The following is a 27,940-nucleotide window of genomic DNA, read 5'->3' on the forward strand; positions in this document are numbered from 1 at the left end:
TGAAAATAATTAAAAAGGGGTTTTCTTCTAGGATGGTACGGAACTCTTCGTCTGTGAGTCCGACTCGCACTTGGGCGATTTTTAATTAATTTGAATATTTCCCGTTAATTTTATACGACTTTTGGTGCGCGCCATGTAAGTTAATATTGAGGTAGGAAGGGTCTATGCCGGCTATGGCTGTGGCGATGGGACTGGCGATGGCCACTCCAGAACTGGCTACAGCTGTGGCCATGGGTCGGGAGGCTGCTAGACCATTTTCGCCGATCACTGCAAGACCTGGAAAAGTAACGAAACACTCATATCATTATCATCATCATGAACAACACATCGCGAGAAACTTCAAGCATAGCTTAGCCTGCAAGTTGTTAGCATAGCAATGGAGAGCCATTGTCCGTTGACTTTGAGATTTTTATGGGGCTCATAGATATCAAATCAAATCAATCAGCCTGTTTGCGTCCACTGCTGGACAGAAGCCTTCCCAAGAGCGCACCACCACACACGATCCACCGCCTTCCTCATCCAGCCAAATCCCGCTACATTCTTAAAAGATTGTCCGTCCCCACTGGACAGACCGTTGTTGTTGTCCGTCCAGAGGGCGTCCCACACTGCGCTTGCTGATACGCGGTCTCCACTCCAGAACACGTCTGCTCCAGCGCCCATCAGTTCAGTGGCAGACTTGACCTGCTCACTGCCACTTCAGCTGGCTAATTCGCTGAGCTATGTCGGTCACTCTGATTCTCCTACGGACTTCTTCGTTACGGATTTTGTCGCTCAGAGAGATACCCAACAAAGCCCGCTTCATAGCAGAAAGAGCGACTTTGAACTTGTGGACACGGCCAAGTACTCATAAATAGTGACCATAATATTATCTCGAAATATAATAACAATATAAGAATATAAGAATAACATAGTATAATCTATCATCAATATACTGACCAACAGGCTTAGCTTCAGCAATGATGGAACCATCGTAGGATTCGCCGGAATCTATGGAGTCGATGCCAATACCCTCCTCGCCCACCTTTAACATAAGAAATAACATTAATTAGCTTATTAACTAGTGAAACCTGGAAGGAACGGTTCGGAGGTAAAAGGTCGTAGCTCACTTACACGACACAGCTCCCGCGCGGTAAAAGCATAAACGTTCAAATATGGGCTTAAAGTCATACTCTTTACATACATTTTACAGTGTCAGCATACAATTGCAAACAACGCGCAGCAAGCAAGCTTGCCGCAATCTAGTCGATGGTTGCCGTCTCGCTTACCAGTTACCACGCGTTTCAAGCGTGCGGGCCACGCGTGCGGGCCGCTTGAGAAAATTGTAACGCGCACAGTAGGGAAACGCTGTACTGCTAGCTATTATTGTGTGGACAGCGAGCTTTCTGAGCACGTAGACAACTAGTGGTCACTTCGATTTGAGACGGAGCCGTGCGCGTGTTGTGTGCGTGCGGTGTCGTGTAAATGAGTTACGACCTTAAGAGGTCGGCCTCTTATTCGGGAGGCGGGAGTTCAATCCCAGGCACACACCTTTAACTTTTCAGGGATATGTGCATTGTAAGGTATGAAATAGGTATTACTTGCACGGTGAAGGAAAATATCGTGAGGAAATTTGCACGACTGAAAGTTTTTTTTTTTATAAAAGAATATTAGCCATGTTAAATGACTAATATTCCCCTTTCCTCTCCAACTAAGCGTCAGGCTTGTGCTAGGAGTAGGTACGACAATAGTGCAACGGGCGGGGTTTGAACCGTCGACCTTTCGGTTTTCAGTCCACTCCTTTACCGGTTGAGCTATTGAGGCTCATAATGTTCTAAATTCTGAAGTCTAACGATCCGCAATTTGCCAGCGTGGCGGTTTAAAGCCTCCCTTAAACCCTTATTAGTTAGTAATAGCACTAATAAATACTTAGCTTTGCTAAAAATTTGATCACAATTTTTATCTAGTAAAACTCGAAACTCTTGCTGGGATAAAAAATACACTAACTAACTTTTTTCTTTTACGAATGCTACCTATTTTTTTACAATAGTTGTATTTTTGCTAAGTATTTTGGTATAAGGAAAATATACTTACGTCTTCTTCATAGTTTTCACCATACTGTCTTGAAAGTGTGGCGTTCCTCTTAAATAATACATCTACATCTTCTCCAATTTCATCTATCAACTTAATCGTATTAGAGGCAGCTTCTCCAAGCGAAAACAGTTGGTTTCTGAATCTTATCCTTTCTTGGTCACCTAATGTACCAGTTTTCCTTCCTAAATTATGTATCCTTAATAGATTACTAGCTAGTGACTTTAAGTTTTGTAAATTGACTGCTAGAACTTTGGAAAGTAGATTTTCGTCATTATTTTTCAGTATGTTTTCGCTACTAATACTGTCTTCTGCTACTACTCTTTCACTAAGAATGGCTCCTTTTGTATCTCTCTTAACTTCCAAATACTGTCCTTTTCCTCCACCGTAAAACGGTATATATTGAGTTGCAGCACTATAAAGTATAATGAATGAAATTTAACATTAAAGATGTCTGCGCCTGTTTTAAAATGTAAAATGTATTGCAATATTATAAGGATGTATTGAACTGAACTGGAATATTAAATTGCTCATAATCATATCTTGTACCTTTCATGAAATCATTTCATGAAGTATGCCACGTTTTTGAGATTGCTTTGTACAAGATTCTGAACTTCAGAAAATAATTTTTTGGCAGTTGTAAAATGCTTGCGATAATAATATGAGCAATTTCACATAATATGCCAATGCTATCATGTAAAACTTTTTGGATAAAGGTTTATTTAAATTGAAATACGAAGTAATTATTGTACACTATATTTTATAATTTACATATTATTGTTATTATAAATGCAGCAAATTCTTCATTAAAATATAAAAGTATGTTACACATCCGAAAAACGCTTTCAAGTTTCGTCGAAAATATTTTTCGAATTTGATATCGGCCTTAAACATATTTCTATTTTTACAAAATGTGGGGATATTCGTCTTCAAATAAATTAGTAGGGATCATATTCGTATACGTCAAGTTCTGATTCCGCGTGAGCGATACCCCCGGCCCCAGCGACAGCAGTGGCCCTTGGACTGTGAACGATAGAAGCTACTTCCCCGCGACGAATTACAACTCTTGATATAGGATTGGATATAGCAATGCCTTTTTCTCCACTGACAGCAGAAGCCCTCGGACTTAAATGAATCACGAATGTAGGATCTTCATCAAGGTTTCGAACAAATTTTTCTCCATCATAATTATACACATCAGTAACTATTCCTTGGCGATTTTGTCGGAAATTCTTCACAGCCTCAAGGAATCTATCAGTCAAAAACAACTAAATATTAGTATATTACAATTTCTAAATAAGGGGGAAAGGGATCACGTTTCTTCTGTGGGTGTTTCGGTAGGGTGGTAGTAAATAACAGGACCAGTTGCTACTAATTTGCCTTCTCTTATTGGCATTGAAGATCGTGATTTGTTGTCTAACTTAGCTGCGCGAGATACAAAGTCATTAAAATCATGATGTTGCGATAGAGCCACGACGCGTGCAGCAGGACCAGCGATAGCTAAACCTCCGGGCTTAGTATAAGCTAGTCCACCTGGACCAACGATAGCTGTGCCTCCATTACCAGCAGTTGCAACACCTCCTGGACCGGCAATAGCTACACCTCCTTTACGAACTCTGAGTCTGTTTATAAAAAAACCAGGACTGGGTGCTACTGGCTTTCTATCGCCAAACCAAGAAAATCCATTGCCGAATGGAAAGCGTAAAGAGCCGTCGGCATCACTTTTTAAATTTTCATCCTCTTCAGTATACACGGGTTTCTTTGTAGTTTTACGTGTAATACTAGGTTTGGTTGTATAAATCTTTCTAGGATTTTTGTTGTCAACTTGTTGTGCAGGTGCTCCACTAACAATGGTCCGTTTACGAAGTGCACGCGATTCTCTAGTATTAGTATTTGTTTCAGAAATAGTATTATCATCATTGCGTTTGTTATCAGATTGCTCTAGATTGACATTTTCTTCGACTAATTTCTTAATAATTTCACTGTATTTGTCATCCGATGATTTTTGTCTTCTACTACACACATCGGCATTTTGACCGTATTCAATAAAATTTTCAAATCCACCACCTTGAGTGAACGCAACAAAAGGATTTTTTATTAATACAGGAAAAAGTTGACTGAAAGGTTGAAATTGAAAGAGGTTATCGAATGAAAATGAAGGGAAAGATGGAAAACCAGGGAAAAGAGGTTGCTGTTCTTGCCTTGTTTGGTATTTTTCACCTGGGATTGCTGATTTCACATCACTCGGGCCTGCTGATTTTAAGTCATTATATGTGGCGTATTTAGTAAGGATGTCATTAGTGTTCGGTGCTACTAATACTGGATAATTCATGTGATATGGATAATAATATGACATCATTGGTATCGTATTTGGGTAAACCATATTAGGCATTACTCTAAAAGATCTTGAATACGGATTTCGATCATCTTCGGATAAGTCGTGACTCTTTGGTTGATTTTTTGTTTTCGAATACGGATTAAGTTTCTCTAAAGCGATAATCTGTTTAATTCTTTGAAGGGTTTCTTCATCTATACCATTACTGTTTTCACTATAAGGTGAATTATAATTAATTTGTGGACGTCGTGGTTTATTTAGAACACTATTAATTGCTTTGATTCTATCAACAATTTCTTTCGTGTTCTCTTCTGGTGCATTTATATCAGTATCTGCTTGATAGTAAATAGATCCATCTTCTTTATCAGCGATTGCTTTTGGTTCTTTAGCAGAGATTTCTTCAGGAACTGTCGTCGACCTGAAATGAGATTGTTATTGTTAAAGTTTATCTAAGGATTTTATTAACATTCCCTGAAGCAAAGCGGATTAATAGTATAGCGTGTGTAGTAAGCGAAATCTTCTGGAGTGGAGACCGTAAACAGTTAAGCTTAGTGTGAGGCGCCCATAAAGAGGGGAAGGAACTGAATGAGGAAGTCTGAGGATCGGGTGTGGTGGGCTCTTTGCGAAAGATTTACATTTAGCAGTGAACACTGCAGGCTGAAATTATGCATAAGCGGTGATCTCAGCACAAAATACAGTGAACAGCATACCTTTGCCCCGGCCCGGGTGAGTTTAAAGTAGCTTCACTCTTGATTATATACATTTTGTTAGTTATGTGCACACTTGTATTTTTATAAACAATAAATATTTGTACAATTTACACGTCTTTTTATTAACAAATGTATATAAATAAATTAATTAGAAAAACATATCATAGTTATTAGGTTTATACCGTAAATGTATAATTTGCTTTTTTTAGTTTAAATTATTTGTACAATAGTTATTCTTAAACTAAACGTTAATTGAAAGCATAAAAACACATTTTGGACGCTTTATGATCTTTACACAAAAGGGGTTTCAGGGACATACTGACAGACAGACACAATTTCGCATTTATAATATTAGTATGGATAGATAGGCCATCTTATGACCGGAATCCTGGAAGGTCCTCGTCCAGTCAACATAATATCAGCCTAGCCATTTTAAAGAGCAACCATTCTACCAACAATCTGGGCACATTTCCTCATTGAATGTTATTTTTATTTTCATTCTTGTATCATAATTCATAACTCTTTACATTTGAATGAGAATGGGAGACGAGTCACCCATTTTACTAACCCCCGATAACCGCCGACACAAAAATAGTGGTATTCTAAGTTTATCTGTCTTTTTGTCTGTATGTTTGTCTGTGAGAGCTCTAACGGATGGACTTATTTGAATGCGTTTTTGAATTATGTGATACAATATAATTATACAATCATAACCGATGACTTACTCATTATTTGACGGTCGACATGAGATCTCTACATAGCAGACCGCAAGCAGCACCTGAAATTAAACGAAATTGCAAATTGATAATGATATCAAATTGAATTTAGTGAAACAGAAAAAAAATTGTAGAGAATTATATCATAACTATAATAAATTAATAACAATTATTTATAACAGATGATAGGTTTTTTTAATCTTTATTATTTTCCGTGATAAAAACAAATGGGCTCAGTCATTATGGCGTGAAGGAGTAATAAAACATTTAAACTTTCACATCGAACGAGTTTAGGTTTTTTAAGAATCCTGAGGGGACTTTTTGATTTTTTGGGATAAAGACTTTAAGCATATGTCCTTCCCTGGTATCACAGACCACTAAGATGCAAGCTATCTCTGTACTATCTAAGCTGTCTATGAGAAGGAATTAGGCCATAGTCTACCACGCTGACCAGATGTGGATTGAGTATCATCTTTATTATTAATCGTTAGTGTAGTTTTAACGGGAGATGATAAATCGTGTCCGTTATTACATTTTAATAAGATAACAGATAATATATGTATTGTATAAACAACGTTTTGAAGCCACTGTTGGGCCTTTCGTAGGAGTAACTCCTACTCAACGCACTCCTTAAACAAGACAAATGAGTGTTACCGCTATTTTTCCCTTATAAAGTAAGCCATTAGAAGATATCTTAATTTAGGGTGTCCTACTTCGTAAGTGTTTACTGTTAGATTTAACAAACACTGTCCTAAATAAAAAATATCAAGTTACTAGAAAAGAATCGCAGAAGCGGTGATAACCGCTAGATTTGAAAATCTCACTTAAAACTTTTTGGGGTTAGGTATAGTACGCGACAGGTGGAAATGGTTATCGGGGGGGGACAGCCCCCGCGCTAAACCGTTGCGGGCGAGGTCGGGTGACGTGCGAATACGCGGGGCATCCCGCCGGCTCATACCCCGATTGCCATCTCAACCTGTCACGGACTATAACTGTAAAGGAAAACATCGTAAAAAACCTGCATGCCTGAGAGTTATCCATGATTATCTCAAAGGTATGTGAAGTTAGCCAATCCAAACATGGTAGAGTATGACCTAAGCCTTTCTTATTCTGTGCAGTCATAAAGAAAGAATTACAATTCTGAAGTATTGAATAAAAAAAAAAAATTGAATTGGAATTGAATTTGAATTCGTTTTGGTAAAAAGCAACAACTAACTTCATTTTTATAAGCCAGTAAGTAAAGAGATTGCTCGGACCAAAAGTTTGCATAAAAACTTGTATTTTTCATCATGGTTCGACAATTCTTTTCCTACTGTATTGAGTTGCGACTGAGTCGTTTATTGCTCATCATAATAATCAGAGCTACCATCTAGAGATCAGCTTTCCGATAATACCAATGAATAAATGGTCATTATTGACCAACATGCAATTATGTAAATTTTATGACCACGTATAATGTTGTATCTGCCAAAAGCTGAATAATTCTTTTGTTATTTTCCTGTTTATAAAATAAATTATTGAAATTGGTGTAAGAGAATATATTATACATACCTACTTTATTTACTAGAGATACTTAACAAAAGCTGTAATAGCTTAGTGGTTAAGATGTAGGTCTCACATTTTGTGAATCTAAGCGTCCGGGGTTTCGATCCGGGCATGCGTATCTAAGCTTTTTTAAACTTTAAGCTTTTTTAAAATGTTAAAAAAAACCTGTTTTTTTTAACATTTTACTCATTTTTTCCTTACGTAAATTTTCTTACGGATAGTTCTATCTACAACGAGGCGTGGGACTAAACCGTTCTCATAATGTAAAACGTTTTCTCATAATGAGAAAAAAAAATCTCAAAAAAAAAGCTATGGATGGGAGGTTTACGAATAATGAATAGTAGACAAAATATGTATGTAGAAGAGGGTTTGTGGTGTTTCTATTAAAAAAAAGAAATTATACGTTTTTTGTATGTGTTTAGCGACGACATTGACAAAACCAGCTATCATAAAAGCAATAAAACCATATAGGAATGGAATAATTGCTTAGGTATATTTAGGACAATAAATTACGAAAGGAATTCATTTAACTATGTATTATAATTTTATATGTCAAGGATTACGGTAAGTATACCTCCAATCCTCCTACAATAACAATATAAAAAAATTGTTCAAGTACAATCATTTTAGGACGCTTACAAACGGCAGACAAAGTTGTCTTTTATCAAGAAAAATACAAGCGTTTAAAGCTGTTTTTTCTTGATAATTTTTTTACATATCACAACCTTATACAGAATTTTTACTGGAAAAGAAGAAGAACATTTAATTTATTAATGATAACGTTATAATAATAAAAAAAAGAAAAATGTAAAGATCAATAATTCAGAAATGTTATTATGGAATAAGGTAGCCAGTAATATATGGCTAATCATCTATTATGCCAACATCGATATAAAATTTTCTAAACTCCTTTCGAATTCACTATGAATTTCTGTGAATGTGCGGATGTAAATGCCCTTAGATACTTAAAATTCTGAAATGCCAGTAGTCAATCAAGCTGGGCCAAGATGTTTAATGCTAGATAATAAATAGCCTATGGCACTTCTTGGAAGAAATTTTGCTTCGATATTATAATATTATGTCTTCTAGTTTATGATTATATTATTGGGAGCGTATATTTTTAACTCCCGACCCAAAAAGAGGGTAAGCCCTCTTTTTGGGTCGGGTATATTTATAAGTTTATATAGAGAGTGTATATAGAGGGTATATATTTTATAAGTTTGACGTGTGCATCTGTGTATCTGTCTGTGGCATCGTAGCTCCTAAACGAATGAAGCGATTTTAATTTAGTTTTATTTGTTTGAAAGGTGGCTTGATCGAGAGTGTTAGCCTACCTACTTGAAAAATTCTCCGAGATATTCTCACGGGTGACGGAGAGAACTCGGATGACGGAAGTCGGAGCTAGTGCGTATTAAGCTATCATACAAATAGTTCTATGCTACTTCAGAACGTATTTTCACGGATTCGAATTGGATGGAGTGCGTAATCGCCCTTAGCCAGTTTTATTACGGTACCCTAATTTTCCATATACCTGTAATAGTGCCTTTATTATTAATTTATGGTCTTATGTAGAATGCTTGATGGATGTGTATATCCTCTATAATTTACAGCGACTTTGTTTATTTATAGTTTTAAATGTCAATTTAGTTATTTTATGAGCCTAGGTATAAACATTTTTAATGACATGTAGATTACTTTGATACCTACCTATTACATTAATATATTTGACAAAAGCAGTGATATCATAAAGGTAACTTCAGTCTCCTATACAAGGTGTGTGGGGTTTGGTTCCGGGCACGCACCTCTAATTCTCGGAGTTATGTGCGTTTTAAAAAATCACTTGCTGAAAACATCGCGAGGAAATCTGTATGCCTGAGAGCTTTCAATAATGTTTTCAAAGGTAGGTATCTGAAGTCTAGCAATCCGCTATTGACCAGCGTGGTGGTCATTGTTAGTAGTCGGCCGGCAATCGTTTGAGATGATAAAGCGAGTTTGAGCTAGGTACCTAGCTTATATTTTTACATAGTTTCATTTATAAAGTTGATAACATAATAATATTATACCTATTTAGTATGTCCATTTATGTTTTTATTACACAAGAATTTGAAATCCAATTAGTCAGTCTAATTAACATAACAATAAAATGAGATGTTTTCCATTACTGACATAATCTAGTAGTAGAATAGATAAAAGTGTTAAGGACTTTTATATTTTTTAATGGAAAACAAGAATGTTTAGTTACTTAAACATCTCATAAAACCCCGGTAAAGGCCAAGTTGTTCTGCAGAAACACACAATGCACACGAAGGGTTCCGTACCATTGTACAAGAAACACTTTTTCTTTTCTTGTGATGTAACCACAAATCCACGGTTTTCGGGTTTTTCCTTCACTTGTGCTATAAGACATTGCTACCTGCCTCTCACGGCACTCATTATTAACATTAGCATGTCGGTGACGCGACCTTCAAGTTTTAACACATCCCAAAATCGCCAAGCACGCCAAAAAAATTCACTTGAAAAACTCCCAAAATTATAATTTTACACAAGTGTTAATAGGAAAACGTGACGAAACCTGTATCTTTGAGAGTTCTCAATAATTTTCTCAAAGGTGTGTAGAGTCTGACGATGCGCACTTGCCCAGCGTGGTGGAATGGCAACCCCTTCTTATTCCAAGAGGAGACCCGTCCTTAGTATTGGGTCGGCGATGAGTGTGATGATAATTATGTCCTCTCAATAAAGTTGAAAACTAAAACTCGACTGCGATCGTCATTAGAGTAAAATTGTTTTTCTGTCACTTGGTATATTTTAATGTTGTTGTACATTTATATTCATGAGCTCAAAATTTTTCTCCCCTTCTTTCATTTGACACCCCACTCAATACACAAGCAAAAAAAAAAAATTTTTGGAGACTTCCACTGTTTTCAACCCCCGACCCAAAAAGAGGAGTGTTATAAGTTTGACGTGTGTATCTGTGTATCTGTGTGTCTGTGTATCTGTGTATCTGTCTGTGGCACCGTAGCGCCTAAACTAATGGGCGGGTACTTCGATAAACAAGTTGTAAACAAGTGCTCCGTATATAAAATAAAAATAAAAATTGAAAACAGTGGAGTTTGAACAATAAAACGTTATAATTCGCTAGAGAAAAGTGCAAAGTTCTAAGTATAGTGTTATCTAAACATAATATAGTGCCTATAAAGTATAAAATCAACTAATAATTCTACAAAGTAAACAATCTTCAAACTCAACAAAAACTGTTTATATACTAGTGATAGTGCTTAAATTGTCAACAGGAACTTAAATATACATAAACACATCAAAATATGTGGTTATTTTCCCGAGAATAATGTTATCTAAATATAATATAGTGCAAACAAAGTAGGTATAAAAGCAATGATAATTTTACACAGAAATCAATCCTGAAACTCGACAAAACACAGTTTATCTACTAGTCAACGGTCAAATATTATAGCAGGATGTCTACCAGATCAAAACGAAGAAATATCTGCTCAACATGCACACACACTATAAAAGTGAAAGAATACTTGGAATGTACTATTTGTAATAACACGTTTGACTTAAAATGTGCCAGTATTACTTTAAAAAGATACAATTCAATGTCAACCGATAAGAGAATTGCATGGAAATGTCATAAATGTAGAAAGAGTTCAACACAGGAAATTAAAAATCTATCAAATACTGAACAGCTTACACAAAGTATTTCATTAGACAAAACCATTACAAATAATAACAACTTATCCAGCAAGAACACTCTAACATTACATAACCAATCATTAGAAAATATAACTTTTTGCAGTTCAATGGAAGACCTTCATGATTCTTCACTAAGAGACGTCAGCACTTGTAGTTTACCAGATCTAGCTACAATTGACAGCTCACAAGTTTTAGATCTGAAACAGGACTTAGCAACCTTATCTGAGCAATTAGAAAGTGCTCATGAAGAAATTGCCAAATTAAATATAGAAAACTCAAATCTAAGAAAGTCAATAGAAGAAAATGAAAAACAAATAAAATTACTTAAAACCTTACTAAGTGACGGAAATTCTTCCATCAATTCCACACCGATGCGATCAAAGAAAAAGAAATCTAAACGCACGCCATCAGTAAGAACCTCTATACAAGACACGCCAACCTCCGATATTGAAAAAGAATCTTTATACACGCCAATTATACGAATGTCTATGGATGATAAAACCACAACGTCAATATCCCATAAATCAATAGAACGAACACCAATTAATTTGGAAACTACATCACCAAAATCACTAGAAACTAAAATGAATGAGAAACTGGCTCAAAACAGTCCTAATGCCCAAAGACAATCAGGAAGAAAAATTTGCATAATAGGAAGTCAACAATTTAAAAATTTATCCACAGCGCTCATTGAATCTAGAAGAAACAATCCCTATGAAAATTATACAATTGAAGCATTCATTAAGCCTGATGCGTTGACAGGGGACATTCTCAAATCCTGTGAACTGTATGATCTTACCTGTAATGACAAATTAATATTAACCGTAGGTGAAAATGACTGCGATCCGATTAAGATATCATCTGACTTATACACAAAAATACGTTCCTTGCCCCAAGTTCACATTATTGTAACTAGCGTAAATTTTAATAAGCATCTGAATGAACAAAAACTTAATGACATGTTGCGACTGATATGTAACAGATTTCCTAATACTACGTTTCTTAATCTGGATAAAAACATTTATCGAACCAACACACTGTATTATAATATTATGTGCCATAAAATAAATCTCATAATTGACCAAATAGACTACAACAAAAGATTTTTGAACTTCACAAAACAAAGATCCATAAGTCGTTCCACAGCAAAAGGAACGATACCATATTATTTTTCAAAAGTGACTCGTGATATAGCTGCAAAAAATAGTCAAACTTTAACTACAAACCAAAATGTGGCAAAGAAGGGAACAATTCCCTTTTATTTTAAACCAATCAAAATTGATGAAAGTAAAAATGGGAAAAACCAGCTTTTTCGTCCCAAAAATGAGTAATTTAACATGCATTTGTAAAGTCCTTCACCAAAATGTTGCTGGCTTTCTAGCAAAGAAAGACCTAGTAGAAATCATGCTTGAAGATCTGCAAGATCCGGATAAAATTGATATACTATGCTTCACGGAAACTTTCATTCCAAAAGGGCATGAAAGTAATATAAAACTATATGGTTATTTACTAGCATCTAATTACTGTAGAACAAAAAGAAGGGGTGGTGTTTGTATATTAACATTACAAGGGATAGGATCAAAAAATTTAGAATATCTACATACTATAAGTGAACCTAAAGCATTTGAATGTTGTGGGATAGAAATAGTAGACAAAAATCTATTTATCATCTGCATCTACAGAACACCTGATTCTAATGTTGGTATATTTTTTGAAAAACTAAGAATTGTGCTTCAGAAATACTGTAAAAAGAACAGGAAAATTATCATAGCAGGTGACTTTAATATAAATACACTGCATTGTAATAAAATTTCTGAGCAGTTACAGCAAATCGTACAAAATTTTAACTTTAAATTACACATTAATTTACCAACGAGAAATAATACATGCATTGATCATATAATGAGTAATATTGATGATGCTATAGGCTCTTTACATAATTACGATATTTCTGACCATAACACAGCACAAATTTTAAGTTTCACAAATGATAACATTAAAAATAAATTATCAATGTTTATGTACAAACGTGATTATTGTAATTATAATATTGATATTTTCAAAAATTATCTAAAAAGTTTGTCATTCAGTGAAGTCTATGAAGAAAAAGATTTCAATAAGGCATTTAGTAAATTTCATTCTTTGGTTACTCTATTGTATAGACTTTGTTTCCCGAAGGTAAAAATAAAAAATATGCAATACAGTGGAAAACAGAAATGGATAACTAAAGGTATTCGAATAAGCAGTAAAATAAAAAGAGCATTAAGATATAAAATATTTAAAAATAAAGACAATAGCAATAAGAATAACTATATGAAATATGCAAGAACATTAAAACATTGTATTGCGACAGCAAAAAAATTGAGTAATAGCCATTACATAGCAAACAGTAAAAATATATGTTATGCAACGTGGAAAATTATAAAAAGCGAAACAAAAAGTGACATTAGTAACAACTGCATCGAATCAGTTCTGGTAAATAATAATGAAATTACTAACGCTAAAGATATAGCAAATAGTTTTAACGATTATTGGATAAACTTGACTAATACTAGTGGTATTTGTTTGACAAAGCGAAAAATGAAATCTAGAATAAATCAAAATATAACTGGAAGTAGTCTCTTTCTCAATCCAGTAACGGAAAACGAAATATTAAAAATAATACAATCCTTGCGGAATACTAAAGCAGTAGGCTATGATGAAATTCTCACAAAAATTATTAAAATATGCAAAAATGAACTAGTGCCAGTTATAACATACCTAGTCAATTTGTCGTTTGAAAGTGGTGAATTTCCAGATGCCCTAAAATTATCGGTGGTCAAGCCACTACATAAAAAAGACGACAAAAAAAACCTTAATAACTACCGCCCAATTGCACTCGTATCTATACTTTCAAAAGTCCTTGAGAAAGCAATGTATGGCCGATTAACTAATTTCTTTACAAAAAATAATATAATAAATAAGCAACAATTTGGCTTTCAAAAAAACAAGTCGACGATATTAGCTGCATTTAAACTGGTTAACAAGATAGCAGAAAATATAGACTCTAAAAAACCCACGTGTGTAATATTTTTTGACATGAGCAAGGCATTTGATTACGTATCACACACCATCTTGTTAGATAAGTTGGAGCAAAATGGCATCAGAGGACCAGCTCTTAACTGGATGGAGTCTTACTTAAAAGATCGTAAGCAATGTGTAGAGATCAATTCTATCGACGAGAAGGCTACCATAATAGCCCACCAATCAAACTTCAAATTTAATAGATTCGGTGTTCCACAAGGAAGCGTCCTTGGACCATTATTATTTTTAATTTATATCAATGACCTTCCTAGCGTGACAAAAAATGACTGTTATTTATTCGCTGATGACATATCAATAATCGTGACATGCAATAATAAAAATGAAATCAATATATATGAAAATGACATTAATAATGAAATTAATACGGTGGTAAATTGGCTGCAGGATAATAATCTTAAAGTTAATATACAAAAAACCTCATTTATGCAATTTAGTTTAAGTGACCGTTCTAATAACTACAACCTCAATATAAATTATACAAATACCCAAATAGAAGAAGCCTTGCATGTTAAATTTTTAGGAGTACTTCTAGATAAAAATCTAAAGTGGAAAGAGCACATCGAAATGGTATGCCAAAAAATTCATAGATATGTTTATGTGTTATATAGATTACGAAAAACGGCCTTTCTAAATACAGTCCTGGCAGCCTATCATGGCTATGTCGCATCAGTACTTCGATATGGCCTCATCTTGTGGGGAAACTCTAGCGAGGCTGACAGAGCTTTCATAGCCCAAAAGAGATGTATAAGAGCTATGACAGGAGCTTTTTATTTGGATTCGTGTCAACCACTATTTAAAAAATTACGTATTCTCCCACTTCCGTGCATGTATATCTATGAAATCTGTATTTTTGTCAAACAACATAATGATCTATTTATAAAAGCAAGAGATATTTATCCGAGAAATACAAGAAACGGCGACAGACTGGTCATTGCACATAGGTTTTTTAATGCATCTTACGGAAAATGCAGCTATGTCATGTGTATAAAAATATTTAATAAGCTCCCTCCCGGCTTACGGATATTACCCCTCCAACAATTTAAAAAGAATCTTTTTACATGGCTAATAGATAAATGTTTTTACTCGATAAATGAAATGTTGGCACATTAGATTAGACTATTTAATTATAACTATAATTGATTTGTAAAATAATAATTCCTATTACACTAAAAATATTGACATCAAAATAATATATACTGTATATAGAATTAAAGTTGATTAGAGTAGGTACATATTAAAAATAATTTTGAATCTATTAATGTTGAATGAATTTGTAATAGTAATAATTAGAATATTATATATTTATAATGGTATGTCAAGATTGTATTCATGACTATGTTATTGTATTATTGCATACCGAAAGGTAGAATTTGGAGCACCTAACAATAATAGTTTTAAGATCTGTAAACTAACCCAAATTCGCAATAAAGATTATTGAATTGAATTGAATAAAATGAACCGATTTTAATTTAGTTTTTTTTTGTTTGAAAGGTGGCTTGATCGAGAGTGTTCTTAGCTATAATCCAAGAAAATCGGTTCAGCCGTTTGAAAGTTATCAGCTCTTTTCTAGTTACTGTAACCTTAACTTGTCGGGGGTGTTATAAATTTTTAATTTACACTTGTTGATATAACATCCATTAGGTCATTTTTTTCGTCAAAATATAGCTTATGTCACCCGGACCTTTACAACGAATCAAGTGCCACCTCATTCATCAAAATCAGCCCAGTAGTTTAGGCACTACGGTGGAATACACAGAATCTGGATACAAACATACATAGACTGCTAAAATCATAACTTTTCCTTTTGGCTTTGCCGCAGTCGGGTAATAAAATGAAAATAAAATGGAATGACTTAATAAAGTTAATTTTACTTTTAATAATTTTCACAGTCCACAGTCCACGCTACAGTAAACATGTCTAAGTGTCACTATAAAGTAAACTTAAAGCTGCACCTAGAATAGCTACGAGATGAAAATTTATTCCAACCTTTATCTTGAAAAATATTACAAGAATCGGTTCGAACACTAATGTGAATATAGATGACTATTAAATTCTTATTTACTACAGAGTCTAAACTATCATTGTTGCCTAGGTAGGTATATAATATATATAGCCTACAGCATTTTTAGGGTTCCGTACCACAAAAAGAAAAACGGAACCCTTATAGGATCACTTTGTTGTCCTTCTGTCGCGTTTGTACTTCCCGTTTTCCTAGGAACTTGGCAAGGGTTTTTGGCAGGTAGATAGGTCATATTATTATAGCGTAAGGGAAAGAAAGTTTCGTAAATTAACATAGCTAAATTTTTATCCTGGAAAATTAATGAGTTCCCAAGGGATTTTAAAAAACCTAAATCCACGCAGACGAAGTCGCGGACATTATCTGTATATAAAGTTTGTCTGTCTGTCTATCTGTTACCTTTTCACGGCCCATCCGTTTAACCGATTTGACGAAAGGACAGCTTGGGTATAAAATATTTTTTATCCTGGAAAATCATAGAGCTCCCAAAGGATTTTAAAAAACCTAAATCCACGCGGACGAAGCGGGCGCGGACGGATATCGTCTAGTATTACTTATCATAGATGCGAAAGCCTTTTTTCCTGTTTATTAACGGTCTTGACGAGATTTGGCAACGAGATAGATTGCAATATTCATCTCAGAGACGGATATAGACTTCTTTTATTTTCTATAGAGCCGGAAAATCAAAGAGTTCTCCCAAAATTTTAAAAAATCTAAATACAAATGAAGTCGTGGGCATCAACTAGTTTTTTTAAACGCTTTAAACAGAAAATACTGGAATACAGAATAGATGGAACTCTTACTAATTGGTACAGCTGACAGCTCTTTACAGGAATTAGTATTCTAGGCCACTTTTTATCGCGGAAACTTTTTTTATTTTTACACTCAAACAAGAAATATTATAAGATAGGCGCAATCAATAGGACAGTAAGTTATCGTAGCTAGCTAGTTTTTTTTAAATAAATAATGAAAGAAGCCAGTTTGGTTGTCCGTAAAAGGATACCTTTAAAATCGAGTACTAATTAAAATTCATTAAGGAAATCATTAAACATTTTGATAGATAGGCACAGATGGGAAGGTATAAAATTATTAAGCTCGGCAAAAGGTCATCTTAGATCTAAACAAAAACTTTTAACAGTACTTTGTTGGTGTGAATAATGAATGTTGTGTCAGGTACGTGATGATTGTATGTATGGTACCGTTTGTCCGACAAAAGATTATAAAACAATGGTACAAATGTGCTACTAACGCGCGGTTCACGTTATTCCAGCGGCTGTCGCTTTAGTAAGTTCATTCTAGCTGGAATGGATTTTTTAAATCTTAAGTGAAGTAATCGTATCGTTTGATGACGTCTGTCCACCTAGTGGTGGTCTTCCATCGCTGCACTTTCCGGTGCAAGGTCACCGTTCCAGTATTTTTAAAATTCATTATAGGCATGCGCTTGACCACAACCACACCTGATAGAAAGTGATGATGTGGCCTAAGATGGCATGCGTTTACTTATAAGATGCCTATGAACCCTTGTTTTAAAGATACCCGGATTAAAACTGGTAGGAAATACAGATCGAGGAAAAAATCTTCATCCGTCTATCGGTTCTTTGATCTATGTATCCTGCCCATTGCTACATCATCTTCGCAATACCACTATGTCGGTTACTCGGGTTCAAATTTCATTCCAAATCGATCCACCAGTCTCTATGCATCCACTGCTAGACATCCTTTTCAAGAGCGTGCCATCAAATACGGTCCACGGCCTTCCTCATCCAACCGCTTCCCGCCACCTTCTTCAGGTCATCGGTCCAGATGCAACGGGCTGGAGGTCTTAAGTCGTGAGGTCAACACATTGCATTATTCCAATTAAAATACAACACTGGACTAAATCACTGGACTGGAATATGAAATGTTACTGGAACGATGTATGTTATGCTATCTAGGTATGCGATAACTGGAAGTACCGTTCAACAAACGAAAGAAGATAAAAAGACAGTGCTTTAAATGAGCTACTAATTGCTTTCAACAGTTTCATTCTTTAATTTTTTTGTGTAATTAAAAAAACATTAAACGAGGTAAGTCTATATTATAAATTATTGTTATGAATTATGGATGTATGTTGACACGTTTCGTATATTGTTATAATGAAAGTAACTAGTGAATTATTCATGAAGAATTTCACTTTTTTAATCATTTAAGCCACTAGGACAAATGCGATTTTTAATAAAGATATTGTTACACCTTGGAAAATTTTGTTTTTTGCATGTGGCTTGTAAGCGATTGATAAATTGGGCCAAGAAGCCTTATCTCACACAAAAAAATCTGCTCAGGGTGTTGGAACTAGCAATAAATTATTATATTACTAGGATATGCCTGCGACTTCGTCCGCGTGGACTAGACAAATTACAAACTCCTATTTTACGTCCTTAGAGATTGAATTTTCAAATATCATTTCTTAGCGAATGTCTACGTCGTAATAGATCTTCTTTCAGCCGGATCCGTCCAGTAGTTTGAGCTGAGCGTCGATGGATCAGTCAGTCAGTCACCTTTTCCTTTTTAACCCCCGACCTAGAAGAGGGGTGTTATAAGTTTGACGTGTGTATCTGTATATCTGTCTGTGGCATCGTAGCTCCTAAACGAATAACCCGATTTTAATTTAGTTTTTTTTTGTTTGAAAGGTGACTTGATGGAGAGTGTTCTTAGTTATAATCGAAGAAAATCGGTTCAGCCGTTTGAAAGTTATCAGCTCTTTTCTAGTTTTCTTATAGAGGTTTTAATTCGGGGGTTTTTAAATTTTGAGTTATATATATTCAGATTTATAGGTATCTTTAAGGTATCGTTAACAAATCTTATTACAATTTGGCTAATGAAACATAAAAAGTAATAGTTCCGCCTCAGAAAACGACTGTGTCGTGTTGATTTTTTGTTCCCAATCCTTGACATATAGAAACTAGCATTCTTCAGCATAATTAGCTATATGAGGTATTGATGAAGATAAAGTATATTGCATTTACAAAGTGTAAAAATAAAAACCGGCCAAGTGCGAGTCATACTCGCGCACCGAGGGTTCCGTGCTACAGAAGAATTAAAACGGTAAGAATCACTTTTGTTAACGAACCGCAAAACTAACTACATTAATTCATCTCGATGGTTTTAGCCTTTAATAGTTACTGAAATAATCGACTGTAATAGACGGACAGACGGACTGACGGACGGAGAAAGTAGCACCCATAAGGGTTCCATATTTACCAATTTGGTATGGAACCCTAAAAATAAAGAGCCTGACACCAGTGTAGCGTTAAGTCAATGGGAGCTATCGAGGTATTTGATTTTTTTTATAATAACTAGCTGATGCCCGTGACTTCGTTCGCGTGGATCTAGTTTTTCAAAAATCCCAAGGGAACTCCTTGATTTTCCGGGAAATAATTTATTTCTTAGGAACTAAGGAATAAACGGTCTTCCAAAATTCGTAAAGTCCTCGTCCGCTGTTAGTTTTAAGTTTGCTAACCATTTTATATTACCGATTTTACTAAAATGTACGTAAAATTACGTCACACGTTAATGACGTCACATCTGTGTATTTCATACAAGCTCCCTTACTAACCAAGCGTTTTGTCGTTTGATAAAAGTCGCTGATATGACTTGTAGTCACCATCCCTATTCCCTATGATTGCTACTTTTATGGATATTTTAGGACAGGGATTTAATTTTTTTTAAGTGCTTAATCGTGTTAAATATCGAACTCCGTCTAAGCAGTGTTTACCGGAAATTAAAAATTAGTGGTTTCTAATGGTCATTAGAGGCATTTATTCTCCCATGACCTCGACTTTTGACGATAGTTAGCGTTTTTTAGCACTCTAGGCTTAATACCTAGCGGTACAGTCGGTGTTTGTAAGAAATGCATTGTGTACTCTGCATTATCGAGGTCGCAGTAGAGAGAGCTTTCGCTCTTATTTACCGTGGACTTTACTCGTTGGTAATTTGAAGGAAAACTGGTTTTCATGGTCTTATTTTGAATGCATCTACTTTGTAATTGATTCCGGCTTAGAATTTGATGGTGACAACCGAGATTAGATTTCCAGTTGGATCACAAAATCATCATCATCATTTTATAATCAACCCATCACCAGGTCAGTGATATTTAAATTAATATCACACCTAATAAGTATAAGTAATTATGTAAAATGGTGGTAATAAAAAAAAGAATACCCGGTTGAGTTTATTGTGGGCTCTTCTCAGACTTATGCGCGTTTGGAACCATCGTAGTTTTAGTATTTATCACCACTACATAATTGTTTGACAATCAGAAAGTGTACAATAGTACCCAATTTGAATAAATACTTTGACTTTGACTTTAACAAAGCTCTTAGGTTGATTAATCACATAGTCACGAAACAGACCTTTGGGTATGTCAAGTAACAAATTACCTTTTGTCTGTTGCAGTGTTCAAATAACTATGCCTAATTTAACGACCTATTTAGCGCAGCGTTATGTGCATCAATGTGTTGTGTGAGAGATCAATAATTGCTTTCAGGCTGAATCAATTACAAAATTTGTTTTTTATGAATTGGCTAAGGTCCGGTCTGGTCAGAGGCTTAGGTTGAGGGTACTTAAATAATAAATAGCAAAAAATGTGGCTTTTTAACACATTCTCAACAAAATAAGAAGCACTTCTTGATATCGTTAGGTAGGTAATTACCTAAATAATAGAAAAATAAAAATATCAGTACACAATATATCTAATATGCAAAATGCATTAATGATATTTTTGATGTGTATATTTAATGTCTACCTGGTTTATTTCGTTTGATAAACATTTTGTTGACTTGTTGTAAATCAATGCATTTAATTGATTTCATGGCAAATTAGGCAAAGTAATAAAATAAATATATTTATAAGAATACAAAATTGGTTTGATTTTCCCTAAAGCAAAGAGTTGGCTCGTTTTCGGAAATTATTAGGTATTCGATTAATTAATTTATTATTCATTCATTTGTTCGTGCATTTTACCAACCCTGCAGGGCGATTCAGAATACTTATTCAGTAAGTTATTGTACGATAAGATGTACGAATTTTCAATTGAAAAACGTACGATAACTTATCGAATCGAGTGTTCCGACTAGCCATGCGCTCGTCTTTTTTTTTCATACAATTCGATTTTACAGCCCACATCTTATGGGCAAATAAATATTTAAAACCGTGAAATGTAATATTATAGCGTATATTTAAGTAATTTCTTTGAATATTAACGAATTGACAATTATTAAAACATTGACGAATTATTATCAGTCAATATTGCCATAAGTGAGAAGAATAATAAAAATGTGGAAAGAATATTTTATACTAGAGTAGATACACTCTCAGTAATCGAGAAATACAATGTCAACTAAGTGAGAGGTATTAAGTAAGTATAATCTATGGTCGATGAACTCATGGCGCGAATATTTACGGATATTTACAATTCCAATCATGGTGACACAGCTGATGTGTTCGTAAAAAACGCAAGTTTATTGTATTTATTAGAGACAGGTAGAGAGGTTATCGACATTGTTAACAGGGCTCTCTCCGTCACTTACTCCATACAATCGTAGTCCCAATTTCATTTGAATATTAAGCAACTAAAGTCCATGAAATTTTGCAGACATATTCTAGAAACAAATATTTGTGCCTGTGGTGTTTTAGATTTTTCTAAAAATATGTAGTTTTAAAATTACAGGGGCTCAAAGATATGTATGTGAATTTTTAAGACTGCGTAACTTTGAAACCGAATATTTTAACGGAAATCTGGAAAACCACAGGCATAGATATTAGTTCTTGGAACGTTTCTACAAAATTCCATTGAGTATGATTGGTTAGTATTCCAATGAGAGACGAACTACGTTTGTATGGAGCGAGTGACGGAGAGACTCCTCTTAAGGCGTGGACAAACAAAACGGGATAGCAACGTGCGATGGAAACTGCACGAATATCTTGTTGTGTAACCTAGCATCAAATGTAGGTGACATTTGACGCCTGCCAGTGACGTCGAAGTCTCCGCGTTTTGTTACAAGTTCCCTATCTGCGTGAACTGTGACAATGTTGAATGATTAAATGCCTCTTTATAGATGCTGTCACTTTTTATGGGCATATAAAAATACAAGTAAGAACAAAACGTTTCTACTAAATTACTTAATATATTCAAAACGCTTACCTACCGCGACATTGACCTTTATAGCCGCTCTACCAAACAGACTGTGTTGAATAGAAGAGTTATATTATGCAAATAAAAAGTGTGCAAGGAAGCACTTCAAGTACCCGTCTAGTTATTGGAGAAAACTTTCTCAGCGTTAGAAAACCACATTAGCCCCATTTTACCACTTTACCAGGTCACAAAAGTAATAATTTGCCTGCAATCTCTCATCCTAATAATAAACTTTTGCAAACTCTATGGATATATCTACTCATGTGCTTCTAGTTAAAACTTAGATTCCTTGAGAAAAAGTCTTTATATCTACTCTATCTACCTAAATATTAACTATTTTATTTTGTTTGTGTGCCTACAAGATAATGTTTTTTCGCGTGGAATTAGGTTTTAGTAAATAAAATATCCAGCGGGATTTTTTTTAATTTTCAGGGAAAAAGTAGCCTAAGATTTCACTCATCATAATAATTTATCATACTTTGAGTATCTACATAAAGCCACAATTACCATAACAACTACTACTTCATTCGTTTTCTCCCAAGGATTAAGGTTGTCTGGAAGAGATCGCTATTTAGAGATGAGATCGAAGATTTCTTGCAATCTGCCATATTTTATTAGTGTGGGTAGTTTGTTAGAGATAGTAACTGGAAATTAATAGATTTTCCTGTTTTTTTAGTGCATGTTCTAACCAATTATATACTTAGATAGTTTTTTTTAGAGGAGATGTGTGAAATGATTTGTTTTAAGTTGGTAGGTACCTATCTAGAGTTCACGGCAGGTCATCAGTGTTATTGATGATAGCACATTAATATTGATGTGTATTGATGACTGATGTTAACTCATCATTAGCATTATGTTTTTATATTACATTTAAAACGTTAATTAAAACATTTAGAAAAAATACTGAATGTTTTGCATTTATTATAAGTTATAACACCTTTTTACCCGACTACAGCAACGCCAACAGAAAAGGTTATGATTTTAGCAGTCTATGTATGTATGTATGTATATTTGTATTAGATAATAGATTCTGTGTGTTCCACCGTTAGCGCCTAAATTACATAGCGGATTTTGATGAACGAGGTGTCAGGCACCTCGTTATCATGGTTCGGGTAACATAGGCTGCATTTTATATGGAAAAAAATAACCTGACGTGACGGCCTGACGGATGTCAAGAAACCTATAGGGTACTTCTCGTTGACCTAGAATCATGAAATTTTCCAAGTAGTATAGCACAAGAGGAATAAATCTGAAAACCGCGAATTTGTGGTTACATCATTTTAAAAAAAAATTAAAACGTGTTTCAATTTTCAAAGTAAGATAACTATACCAAGTGGGGTATCATATGAAAGGGCTTTACCTGTACAATCCAAAACAGATTTTTATTTATTTTTATGTATAATATATAAAAGTTTTTGATTTATCATGCAAAATGTTGGAAAAATACCCGAGTACGGAACCCTCAGTGCGCGAGTCTGACTCGCGCTTGGCCGGTTTTTTAAAACACTTTTCATCCACACTAATTAATTATTATTATAAAATAGTGTTCTACAAAATAGATGGATTTTAAACTAAGTCTTATGTGATTATTATAATATTATTTAACTAGTTCTAAGCTTGCTTGGCATGGCTACTACAAATATTATGTAATTGTTGTTTACATGGTCATATATCTGGCGGCTACTCGAATACATATTAGGATCGACTTTGCGTAGTGCATACAAAAACCATTGAAATAGTACAATAAATAACTCATTGATTAGATAGGTACAAGCATTGAATTATAATGTTGAGTGCCAATCAATTCAAGCCTCGATAGCTCAACGGTTGAGGAGCGGACCGAATTCCGAAAGGTCGGCGGTTCAAACCTCACCCGTTGCACTATTGTCATACCCACTCCTGGCACAAGCTTTACGCTTAATTAGAGGGGAAAGGGGAATATTAGTCATGATTAGCATGGCTAATATTCTTTAAAAAAAAACCATATTGTGTGATTGTTCCCCAGTGCCATCATCTTTACTTCTATGCTAATATTACAAAGAGGTAAAGTTGTAAGTTTGTTTGTAGGGTGTAATCTCTGGAACTACTGAACCAATTTTGAAAATTCTTACTCCAGTAGTAAGCTCCATTATTTCTGAGTAAGATAGGCTACATTTTTTTATTAAAAAAAAAATAATAAGCGATCCGTGCGAAGTCGGGGCGGGTCGCTAGTTTTATAATAATTATCTACACATACCTCAACCCATACCCTATTGATTTCTGCGCGGCAACGCACTGGACCGCTAAATAGCTGCCGGTAGGATGGTGACTAGCCACGACCAAAGCCTCCCACCAGACCAGACCAGAAATTTAGAATATATTATTTATTTATTTATTTATTTAATAATAATATCTCAGCATGCTTACAGTGAAACCAAAACGCATACTGAGTCAGACGTTACAATACATATTTTGTTAAATTCGGAGATACTAAACTAGCGGCACGCTATGATGGCCGGTTTGACGTTTGTCCGCTCATGAAGTTCCGTATTAATTGATAACGACTTTGAAGGAAATAATTGTATTACTTTATTGACGATAGTGATGTGCAGAGATTCATAAATTTTATCGAATGTAGTTTTAGGTTTAGGACTCAAAATTTATTTATTAAATTGATTTCTTAAATGTATACAAGTGTAGAAAAATCAGTTTGCACCATTTAAGGGGTGAATGTACTTGTGAATATGAACAATTTTCACTATGTGGACAAACCTCTGAAATCGCAAAAAAATATCAATAAATTTTTAAAAATGGAATCTAATACGATCGTCACATAGGATCGCTGGCTAGCACAACTACTACCTCCGGCAAACTCGCGTCAATGCTCAATGCAAAACAAAGCAGTTTCGAATTGACGTTGCTTCGAAAAGTATAAACTGTCAGTGCAATGCGATTGTGATATAGTTTTGACCTGGCTTTGGATTTCAAATATTGATACTGCATTACTGTTGACCCTTGCTCGTTAATTTGGACTCTGTTCAAGCCCTTTGTTGTGGATTTCGTCGATATGACCGAACGTACGCAGAGAACTGTTCTAAATAGTCAGACACGTGAGTTCGTAATACGCCTTCGTAACTATTTCGATCGTGAAGCTCAAAATGGAGGGCCAATTTTACCTATAACGTCAGTGGTTGAACGCGTAGCTGATGCGCTTAATATTGGACAACGAACTGTTAGACGGATAACTAAAAAAAAATATGGCGAGACTGGCACAGAAGAAAATAAACTTCACACACCAAAAAAGAGAAAACGAGCAAAACCAGTCGTAGGCATCGATAGCTTTGATGCCGATGCTATCCGAAGACATGTTTACGGCTACTATTTACAGAAGGAGTATCCAACAAGAAAAAAGTTGGTGCATTCACTGAAGGAAGCTGGATTATTCTTCGGTGGGGAAAGTTCTTTAACGAAGATTTTGAAGACCATTGGATTTCGATACAAAAAATGTAACAAACGCAAAATATTGATGGAAAGATTTGATATAGCGATGGCAAGGTATACTTTTTTACGGCAAGTGAAAGAAATCAAAAATTGGCAAAATGTTGTGTTCTTGGATGAAACATGGCTTAATGCTAACCATACTGTAGGCCGTTCTTGGAACGATGACACAGCAGCATCTACTTCCAAAGTTCCTGTAGGAAAAGGATCGCGACTTATAATTTGTCACGCCGGAACCATCAACGGGTTTGTCGAAGGTTCTCTCATGGCTTTTGCGTCAAAAACCACTGGAGACTATCATGAAGACATGAATGGAGAAAAGTTTACTGAATGGTTTACCTCAATGTTGTGTAGCCTCCCTGAACCATCTATTATAATTATGGACAACGCCCCATACCACTCGATGCAAATTGACAAGCCACCTGCCCAATCCCAAAAGAAAGCTGATATCGTCGCATGGCTTCGTAAAAATGGCGTAGATGCAAACATGAATATGTTAAAAGCGGAATTAGTACGTCTTTTAAAAGAAAACAAACCAACCAAGATCCGATACGTCATTGACGAAATAGCATTAGAACATGGGCACAGAGTTATACGGTTACCGCCTTACCATTGTGAGTATAATGCGATTGAGTTGGTGTGGGCTCAAATTAAGGGATATGCTGCAAGACACAATACAGAACCCCCATTTACCACAAAAAAAATGCTAAAATTATTAGAAGAAGCTTGTGAACATGTGACTAAAGGAGACTGGGAAAAGGTTGTGAATAGAACTGTTAAATTAATAAGGGAAGATTATGAAAGAGATGTGTAAATAGATAATATTATAGAAAACGAACATATAATTATTAATGTATGTGATGATAGCAGTGACGACAGTAAAAATAGTAGTATGGACGAATCTGATTAATTATGGCCTTTTGTGGCACCTTTTTTGGTATCTTTTGTATTCATATGTTTCTTGTGTGCATATAAAGTATGTATATTCATTCATTTTCGTTCAAATATTCAGTTCGTTCAAATAAATTAAATAAACATATACATTTTTGTTTTATTAAACCTATTTAATCAGGTACAAAAACAAAACTTAATTGTTTTTTGTTCGAGAATAAATTGACATTCCACATCACTATTGTAATGTGTCAAACCGGCCATCATAGCGTGCCGCTAGTGTAATGCTAAAAATATCTAATTTTTGGTGCTGAGCAATCAGATCGTTGAGTAAGGCAAGTGCTCGTAAGGTTGGAATTATAAAATTCCAAACCCTGCCGGGAATCGAACCCGGGACCTCCACTAATAAGACCTTGCCACTGCGCCAGGAAGGCCGTCAAAAAAGTAGGTAGGCATCAATTTCGAGTACCTACATACTTGTTACTTTAATGGTCATTTCGGATTGTCGATATTTCGAACCAGTTATATTATGGCTCGTGGTCACAAACTGGGTCGAAATATCGCTCGAAATAATTAAAACAACTATAGAGAGAGAGCCAGCAAGGGCCGGACCTTCGTTATTTTATAAAAGCTGAAAGTTCCTCTGCGTATTGTCCCCAATACAGGGAAGAACGATCAGTGACTATGAAGTTTGGAGCATGGTGGCTTTGGGAGGTAACAGGTAACAAAGGTATAAAATTCTTACGTCAAAGTATTTACTTACTATGTATATAAAGTCTAATTTTTTTATATTTTCTTCCGAATAGTATTAGAAATCTCTTTCTATTTGGTGAAACCCGGATGAAAATCCGCACAGGAGTTTATGAAATCAGCCCGAATAAACACGAACTAAGCGCGGGGACTTTAATTTACTTGTAAATTAGCTAATTATATTATTATTAGTTTGGGAATTGTAGACTTTTATTATTTGCGCGCCGAATTGGCAGAATATAACGGAACTGATCACAATCTGAGCAATTTTTTTCATCTAATATTTTTAACGAGCTTTTAATTATCTAAATTAAAAAAAAGATGAGCAAAGAACTTACTGTAAATCCCAAAAGATAGTTCGGCGACATCGTAGCCGGTGTGATGTTGTCGATAAATCGACAAGCGAGAAGTTGTCGATAAGTCGACAAGCGAGATGTTGTCGATAGCACGTGCGCTCGCCGCGAC

General features: G+C 34.9%; 1 protein-coding gene across 1 annotated transcript; it reads right to left on the minus strand.

The window, feature by feature from the left end:
• LOC123866768 lies at positions 1-27,940 on the minus strand. The gene is made up of 7 exons (XM_045908449.1): positions 27,814-27,940; positions 5,838-5,890; positions 3,384-4,820; positions 3,042-3,330; positions 2,071-2,478; positions 937-1,021; positions 1-276 (listed from the first exon to the last, which is right to left on the minus strand). The coding sequence occupies exons 1-7, from the start codon at positions 27,841-27,843 to the stop codon at positions 86-88; spliced, it is 2,493 nt and encodes an 830-aa protein (XP_045764405.1). The 5' UTR covers positions 27,844-27,940; the 3' UTR covers positions 1-85.

This window comes from Maniola jurtina, chromosome 7, assembly GCF_905333055.1.
Source record: "Maniola jurtina chromosome 7, ilManJurt1.1, whole genome shotgun sequence".
NCBI lineage: Eukaryota > Metazoa > Arthropoda > Insecta > Lepidoptera > Nymphalidae > Maniola > Maniola jurtina.

Bases quoted from the DNA above. Each gene is read 5' to 3' on its own strand.
- LOC123866768 (XM_045908449.1), bottom strand. From the start codon at position 27,843: ATGTCGCCGAACTATCTTTTGGGATTTACA. The intron at 2,479-3,041 runs TCAGAACTTGAC...CTTTATAGTGCT, and splicing joins GGGGTATCGCTCACGCGGAA to GCAACTCAATATATACCGTT. The intron at 277-936 runs GTCAGTATATTG...TTACTTTTCCAG, and splicing joins TGCTGAAGCTAAGCCTGTTG to GTCTTGCAGTGATCGGCGAA.